Source organism: Scatophagus argus, chromosome 21 (assembly GCF_020382885.2).
Source record: "Scatophagus argus isolate fScaArg1 chromosome 21, fScaArg1.pri, whole genome shotgun sequence".
In the NCBI taxonomy this organism is placed as follows: domain Eukaryota; kingdom Metazoa; phylum Chordata; class Actinopteri; family Scatophagidae; genus Scatophagus; species Scatophagus argus.
In genome coordinates this window covers 16403013-16412163 of record NC_058513.1, presented here as the reverse complement: position 1 = coordinate 16412163, position 9151 = coordinate 16403013, and the positions used below count along the sequence as shown (strand labels likewise).

At 44.6% G+C, this 9151-nt stretch overlaps 1 protein-coding gene across 3 annotated transcripts in view; it reads left to right on the top strand.

The window, feature by feature from the left end:
- Positions 1-3: 3 nt before the first annotated feature.
- The window catches only part of wnk4a (WNK lysine deficient protein kinase 4a), a 38749-nt gene continuing 29601 nt past the window's right edge, over positions 4-9151 (top strand). For 2 of the 3 annotated variants that reach the window (XM_046378318.1, XM_046378317.1), the window contains exons 1-2: positions 4-336; positions 1312-1977. In XM_046378318.1, coding sequence (XP_046234274.1) covers positions 4-336; positions 1312-1977 — 999 coding nt within the window. Of the gene's footprint in view, positions 337-820; positions 1049-1311; positions 1978-9151 lie in introns of those variants that run through there. The other variant, XM_046378320.1, reaches the window with a different exon arrangement.

Here is a 9151-nt window from a genome sequence, read left to right as displayed (position 1 = left end):
AAAATGCCTTCCTCACTGTCTGAGAAGTTGTGTCTGATACTGTTAACGGCGCCCCGCAGTGTGCAGACGTGCAGAGTGGACCCACAGCGATGGAGATGTTGTGCTCTACTTTTCTGCCCGCAGCTGTACGGACTGCCTGCGCACTGGATGGTCCACTCGCATCATGTGCTGTGGGGACGGTACAGCTCCAGGGAATCCTGCATGTTTTTTTCTGATAACACCCAGCGTGTGCACATGTGTGACAGGTGGGGCCCAGCGTGGCCTTGGCTGATAAAGGTGTTCTGTTTCAGCAGCGGCAGCAGCCAACAACCGTCTGCGGTGTGTCTCCCTCTGCAGGTTAGGCCCGCACGCTGCACATCCCCCCCTTTTAGACCGCAAAACTCACTCATTCAGCTTGACCCGATAACAACAGACCGAGATGAAGCTGAAGTGGAATGACTCACCAGTTTTAATTCATAGAAACTAGAGCGGTTACGCTGACGGACCCTTCAGAAGAGGAGACATCCTGTTCTGTTTTGTGCCTGCAGCCTGTGAATTCAGAGGAAGGCCTAACCTGGCACAGCTCCATCTAATCGATACAAGGAAATGTGATATAAACAACATTTCTCTGGAACACGATCCCTTTTATTTACGTCTTCAACAGCTCACAGTTAAATTTCATATGTATCCCACAAATCCCTTTTGGTCGCCAATTAAGCAATACAGCTGAAAATGAAAGCAAAAAACGTGCTAATTAAACGTTGGTGTTTAAAGAGTAGGCAAACAGTTCTCGGATCGTACTCTAATTACTCCCTCTAGAAGGTCCTCTGAGCGCGTCAGTGCTGCGAGGGGCGGAGTTGGGAGCGCGCTGTCGGAGCGCACAGGACGCACAGCCCTCCGGAGCTCTGTTGATATATGCAGCTCTGTCCTTTCACCGGGGGTTATGGCAGAGAACTTTGCAAAGAGAAGACGAGAGTACGGCTCTTATTATTTGACCGGAACCATGCGTTAACGTGCGTTTACGTGCGCAATTCGTCGATGAATTGTTTTTACGCAGCGGCTGTGATGAGTGAGTACATTCTTACTTTTTTATGTGTATTTTGTTTTGTTGTATTACACACATTGAGATGATATTCCTAAGCTTAACTATAGCTACAGGTGACGACAGCTGAGATACTACAGATAGGCATGTTTAAACTTGTCTTGATAGTCTTGTGACAGACCTGTTATTTTGTGGTCAACCTTTGTTTGAAGCCTCTGACATCACGGAAAAGTAACATAGAACTTGGAAGTAACGGTACTCTGTTGTCCCGATGCCAATTCCCCATTTAGGCTCTAAATCTAGAAGGCGTTGAACCTGCTACGATGTCACATGCACAGTTTGAGATACCAGGACGCGGTTTTCCAGCGCTCCCTATGGATATGACCGACGACTGCTTGTCCCGGGTCCCATCCGTGCTGAGGACGCACGGTTTGGGCGCACGCAGGAACTCTTACGGGCTGCAAAAAATTAGTATGGACATTGACTCGCCTCTGTACAGCGGCGCCCTTTCCAAAGCCTTGTCCTGGTCGGCTGAGAATATTCTGACACTGCCCGAGTCCAGAGCAGAGGATGAAAAAACCGACGACTCTCCGCCGTCGACGTCTCCCGTTTCCAGCCCGGGCACCAGCTCCAACACGCCCCCCTGCAGCCAGGAGCCCGACGGCGGGTCTCTCGGTGGGAATTGGGACCCCGTACCGAGACCCAGCGCTCAGGACGTCAGCTCGGAGTCTGAGAATGAACTTCAGAGCAAACAGCACAAGATCTTGTCTCGCATCCCGTTTGATGCTCAGTGGGAGCAGGAGGAGAAGGAGGACGTGGAGACCAAAGCGGTGGCAACCTCACCTGATGGAAGATATCTCAAATTCAACATAGAGATTGGAAGGGGATCTTTCAAGACAGTCTATAAAGGACTGGACACAGAGACCACAGTGGAGGTGGCATGGTGTGAGCTACAGGTAGGACAGCTTCTTTTATGTCTCACTTCACAACGAAACTTATAGTTGCAAATCTACAAATAATAATTTCTCTACTCATATTCAAAACTAATTCCCTTTATTTACACTCTCACACCAAAGGTGCTTTGGTTTCCAGTTCAAGTTCAATCTGCATTAAGCTGATATTTTCATTTCCTGCCCCACTCAGCTCTAATCCCCCTCTCAGGTCATCAGAGTTGATGTGAAGCAGCTAATCTGCTGCATATTATTCCTTGTTGACCTTGAGTCGGGCTGTGTCAGGCCTGTTCGTGGTAACCCGGGTCATGCTGCCAGCAGTCAGCTCCAGCTGAACCACTCTGCCTGCCATGATCCCCTCATAATCTCTGTTTTCATTAACAAGGCTAGCTCTCTGAACGCCTCACGTGCAAACTAAGAACAACAGTGCGATCATTTATATTCAGCTCTGACGATCAACCTACGGTATTTTTGAGTGTGACATTAGTTCCTCTTGTGCTTTGAGATGTTTACAGCCTGACTAAGGGATCTCTGAGATAATGTCTGGTGCTTTACACTCACCTGTAGCATGTAAACATCACAAGTAAGACCGAGCACAGTTGAACACACACACACACACACACACTCTTTGAGTCTGATGAAAACATACAGAGATATCAGTCCTCTTTCTTTATGCCACAGTGTTTGGCATGCCGGCACCAGACAGCCTGGGTAACAGCTGCCTCTTCTCTTGCTTACATGGTTTGATAGCACAGTGGAGGATTTAAAGATTTAAGCTTTAAGTCCTCCCTTAACATTTGCTGTAGTGTGTGACGTGCATTGGTGTCAGTATCTGGCAGCCGTCTAAGCCCTCTCAGGTGAGGAGTTGTGCCCTCATACCCTCTAAACCTCGAGTTAAGCTCTGACATCGAACTACATAAACACCAGCAACAATCACTTTTATTCTGATCAGTCTCATCTTAAAGACACTGGGAAGTTGTTTTAAGATAGCTCTGTCTCACTTTGCTCAATAAGCGATGCACAGAGGTAGGCTTTGTGCTGCAGTTAAGCTCTGCAGGAGGCACCGGCGCACACACAGTCAGGGATTATTCGGGGTGAAGTGAATCTGCCCTCGAGGCTCAAGCTCCAGCACCAACAGGCTGGGACTTCAAGAGCCTCAAGAGCCCACCTGTCAGTTCACACAACAGGTGTCTTGGGGGAGGTAGAAACAGAGTCACTCCCGGACTCTGAGAGGCACAGGCGTCCCTTTACCTGCACCGTCACAGCAAGGTGGTGGACTTTTCACAGCCTCGGGACGGACACAATCGGGGGTCCATCAGTGCTTGTGGTTTGACATTTAAGGCAACTTGCTTTTAACTTTTGTGGAGTGAAAAGTGCAGCACAGGGAGCTGCGACTCTTTGGCCAGGGGCCATGCTAGAAACCAGCATGCCATTTCATCTCTTTAAATGAGACATGAGCCTGGTTAAGCTCCTTAATCGCTCCTAATAAGCTTAAAGGTGGCCATTGTTGATATGGTTACTGTTGTGATAAGTTAACCTCAAAGACGGACTCAGTCGCAGGCACATTTCTTAACTGAAATCACCAGCCCCGTCTTCTCCATGTGCCCTTGATTGCTTCAAGTGAACACAAAAGCTGGCTGTTGGTGGCTAAACACAATCACCCCTGTAATGTTGACAGAGCAGCAGCTGAAGGTGCGTCATTGCAAGTCAGGTAGAAATGCCTTAAGCTCTCTTAACTATGAATTACAGAGCCTGAGCTGTAATCTGCAGGCAGTCCAGATTGTAAAGGACGTTCAGACAACGATTCTCAATTCTGCAGATTGTTATTTGAATCAGTCATTAATTTTACTGTGACACCTAAAGGTGTTCTCCGGTGTACAGTGTTTTGTCGGTGTTGTTGCGCTGAACACGAGGCCGTCTGGGCGGCGTCCTCTGGAACTTTTTGTGCTCGCAAACAAAAAGTAAACAATACATTTAGATTCTTCCATGACATGCAACACCGATGCTCAGTCAGGACAGTTTATAACAATAAGACAGGGCTCACGTCACTGTCCATAAACTGACTGGCTAATTTTAAGGCTGCAGTACAATAGACAGGCAGCCACTCATTAGAGTTTAGGTTAGTGTTGTTTGGACCCACATGGATCTTCCTCACACTTACATAATGGTATATGTACACATAATATACTGCCTATAACAAACATAACGTATCTAATGTCTGAGGAGGATCAGTTTGGGGTTTACACTAAATACACAAACTTATTGTCATGCTGTTATGAAATAATAAGATTCTCAACCATGGACCGAAGTATCAGCTAATTTTAGTTTATCACAGATATACCAGCATCACTCTATGTGTCGGCTGAAATAAATATCAGTACAGAAATGCCAAATATGCTTAAGTTAATTTTTGGCACGGTTTTCCTATTATTTGCCCTCTACTGTTATTACCACAGTTTGGCTTTGTAAAAATTTTAAGCATTTTTGTCAGTGGACACAGGTTAACTATGAGATAGTCTCAACCTCTGCACCGCACTTTGTGTCCTTCCTTATCTAATCTGGTGAAACCAAATCTCTGTCTTATTATGAGGCCAATTTAGTCGTTCATTTCACAGAAATTAGGATATTGAGGGTAATGACGCGCAGTGGAATAAACTTATCAGTTGCTTCAGAACGTTAGTTTGGGGCTGTTTCTACAAGAAGGAGCACACACACACACACACACACACACACACACACACACACACACACACACACACAAATACACACAAAAACTTCCCAGGTGGCAGCTACTTAGCAACCCCTCCCCCACAGGCTCCCAGGTGACTCAGGTGCCATATAGGCAACATAAACTGGGCTTTGCAGAAAATACAGAGGTGATAAAAAATGGATGAGCCATTGTTCCCTCCCACTTCCATTCATCTACAATGAGGTGAAAAAGACTTTACAACCTTCTGTATTGGCTGCCGTGTGTCATTGTGTAACTGCTGCTTGCGCAAAACGGCGACAAAAAAATGAAATACTGCTCATCAGTTATTGTGTTGAATCATGAGCCTGACGCTTTTCGCTGTGAATTCAACAGCACAGGGAGCTACTGAGTAACTGATAGGAAAGGGTGCACTGAGGCACATATCCTTTTTGCTAAGCCCCTTTAAAGGGAGACGGTTGCACAATGTCTGATCTTATTCACGGGCAGCTCCTCCAGCCTGCGGCAGACACTCGGACACTTTTACGCTCTCCTGTTTCATTTTTAAACCTAAGCCAACAGTTATTCTTTTCATTATACTCTATATAAACAGCTTCACTGTGCTCTGCGTCATCACGGCCACCTGTATTTTCAGCTATCACTATCTGTGTTTATAAGGGTTGCGCTTCATGCTAGGTTGGCTTGAGTGCATTTAAAAATACTGCAGCGCCAACAACCAATTAGCCAATTCCCGGGATGCATAAATACAGGCCGGGAGAGAGGCAGTTTTCTGCTGATGAAGAGTTGGTGCACACGTGTGTTCGTGGTTTTTGTATATGGTCACATTTTCTTTTTTGTGGAGGAATGAAAACCCTTTTTTGTGGTAGCCTTTCCTACAGCACATAAAATGTCTCCTATAATGCCTGGTGTGGGCTTTTATTTAACACGTTCATCAGTTTGTTGGCTTTTGGCTGCAGAATCAAGTCTAGCATGCACACAGTATAAAGTTTAAAAATGATGAACTACAACTAGAGGCAACAGCAGGTATGAGAGTATATTTATTTGCTTTCTTGTCGAGACCTGGATGAGTAGAGTCTCTCATGTCTGAATGCTAACTATGAAGCTACATCAGAATCAGAATAATCTTAATTGTCATTATACTGCAAGTACAATGAAATCCTGTCTTTTTTTCCCCGAAAGAGAGCCGAGTGGCTGCGTCCACACACGCCGCCATCTTGGCATATCAACAGTAGATTAGTTTAGCTTAAAATGTCAAACTTTGGCTGGTTTTGTTAAACTCTTAAAAGGGTTTTGTAGCAATCTTCAATGGCAGAACATTAATTGGAAGCAAATGGGAGAACTGATTAACTGGTTTCAGCTACTTATTAAGCAAACATGCCAAACATTCACTGGTTCCCGCTTCTCAGATTTGAGTATGTGCTGTTGCTGCCGTGTTGCTGTTGATTATCTTTGTGTTTCAGACTGTTAAATCGACAAAACAAGCAATTTGAAATTGGGCGTGTTGGGCTGCGGGAACCTTTTCACCAATTTCTGACATTATATAGATTAAGCCGATAAACAATGTAAAACAGAATCAACAGATTAGTCTACGTTAGTTTCAGCTCAACTCCTGATGTTTTAAGTCATTAGTCTCAAGAACACAGAGTCAGCTAAGGACAAAAGTGAAGGAGGAAGGGGGAGGGAGGGTGTGGAAGATTTACATCAGCCCTGCTGGAGTAAGAGCCGGAGCCATTAGTAGAGAAAGTGGGCTGATTGCGTCGAAAAAGCTGGAGGAGGCCGCACAGTTTATTTTTTAGCTAAACGTTTTAAAGCTCATATAATAGCACTGGATTAAATCAAAGCTATAAAACCTTATTAACGCCTTGCTGCTCTGCTCTGCGCAGTTCGCATTCTGACAATAAATCTCGTTTGGCACAAAACCCGGATTTCTGTGTGCCCCCTCTTTTGTGCTTGCCAGGGCCTCTTACAAGCCTGGCAGTGTAACCTTTATCTGAATGTGGCCAGTGTTCGGTGACATAACACAAGCTGTAGGCTTCCTATCAGTTCCACTGTAGCCAACATCAACACCGTCGTTCCTCGCAGGGCCCTTGGTGCAACGAGATCCAGCTTATCAGGGCCTGCCAATGTTTTCCGAGGAGAAAGTGAAGCAGGCCCACAATGATAGCCTACATTTACACATGGCAGCGCGTCACTTTGACGCGAGGGCTGTTTGTTTGTTTGCGTTAGCTCTGCGCAGTCCTGACAGGAAGGCCGCGCTGCGTCACCTATAAAACTTGTACTGTACTAAATGTGCACCCATTTGTGATTGCCCTGGAAGATACAGCCTGTCAGGATCACACAGTGTGCACTCAGCACTGAAACTAGATAACAGTGTCTCATTGGCTGCTGTTGATAGTACGTTAGTGCCTTATTTAGGGTGGATACTGTAGGTACAAGCCGGGGCAGCATGGCGTGTCGGTGTTCAGGGGCCTGGGGCTGTTTGGTGTGTCGGTGTGTTTCCACTGGAAATGAAACTGCTCACAGGTGTAAAAGTGAGAGTGAACGTGTTTTTCTGTAGCGACGTTTATGCTGCAGGCAAAGGTGGCCCAAATCTGATTTTGTTTATTTATTTTGCTCGTATGTGACTCAGATCCGTCGGTGTGAACAGCACTTACAGATATGGTCCTAACTCGGATATCCATCGGATTCCTGCTGATGTGAACAGTTGGAACAGCATTCGTGTGTGTTTATTTTGCTCCCACTGAGCATGCTCACATCATTATTACTTCTGCCAAGGCAGTCATGTTCTCGGTGCCGTTTGTCTGTTTGTCAGCAGGATCACAAACTGCTGGCTCCATTAATTACAGGAATGAGTTTCATATGAAAAAACAGAGTCTTGTGTAATTCATATTAATACCTATTGTTCAGTTTAATAGCTGGGATATATTATTGCAATAATCTGTTTATAATAGCTTGAGTAAGCTTCCGTAAGGTAGCTTTGATTAGTAGTTTTGATTAATAGCAAGCTAAACATGACGTGAGATAAGCCATTCAGGCTACCAGGCACACAAACACTGTAATCTGACTTTCTGTTTGTTTTTCAGTTATGTTTAAGGCCTCAACAAACATCCAAAATATAGTCATATCAGAGATATGTAAAAGAATGTTTCTGACTCGACCTATTATATACATATCATCAGTCATTGTAATAAAAATCAGGATTATTTTCATCTGTCAGCAGTACGAAGCTTCACAAGTGGAGTTAAATGACTCCAAAAGCCACAGACTGGGCACACAAAGTGGAAAAAACACATGAGGAACTGGTCCCATCTGCCAGACGTAATGACTTTTACGTCCGCCAGCGTGCTCTTGGCAAAGGCTTCATCTCTGTTGAGTCACTGCTTTTATTGGGATCCTTCTGTAGATCGATTCTTCATGTGAGAGACGGTCCAGGTTTGTTTGAAGTTGTCCAGCAGTAGTGTTGTTCTGGTGACCCATATTTTATACGATCACGTGCGCTGCTGAAATACAATATATCGACATCATGTCTCCGCTGGGACTCGCTGTTAACTGTATCATCTAAAGATGATTTCTAACACACTAAAGGCCTCTCTTGTGCAATAGCAGCGGGCTTGCAGGTTAATTGCATTTTGCACTGGGTGTGTTGGAGCTGAAATAGCTTAGTTGCAATCTGTGTCAGATAGAACAATATTAACACTTATACTGTGTACTGCACTCTGTGTTATCCCTGTGCCTTGCTTTTTTTTGCACCTTTTTCAGATTGGTTGGTTTATACATGTTGCCCAATGCAACAGTCACTCTTTTCAGTCACTCAATTCAGACAGCAAGAATTTTGTTTGCCCAACTGTAAAATTGGCCGTCATAGAGCTATTGACTTTAATCATTATCGATTAAACCATAGCAAAGCATAGTCCATTGCCTTGTTGAACAGTTCATTAATTGAACCTGATTGCAAATTGCCAGGACATAGTAACAAATACTGATCCTAATTTCCCAGAGCTCAAGATCACGTCTTTAAATTGCTTGTTTTGTGCAGTCAACAGCCCAAAACTCAAACATTTTCTTCTTACAGCAATGTAAGGTGGATAGAAAATATAGGAAATGTGATAAGATGATAGTTGACTCTTAACTGGTCATCAGAATTGTTCTAGTTTGACTTTCTATCGATCGATTAATCAATCTAAGTGACTAATTGTTTCAGTATTATGGGCAATGATTTCTCTCATGAATGTCAGTTTTGACCCAACAGAGTCCAATATCACACATAGCATATAGGAACCTTAAAATCATTTGTGCCCTTTGGAGAAATCTCTTGGTTTCGACAGTGTGCTCCATTTCGGGGAAAACACGTGATCGCCCTGTGTTTCGGACCCCGGAGAGGCCTGAGTCCTGCTTCCTAAACAAACTAAAGACCTCAAGTTTTAAAAGCTGTCGGGGCTCTGAGGCCACATTTGGTAAGGGAAAAGACTGCTC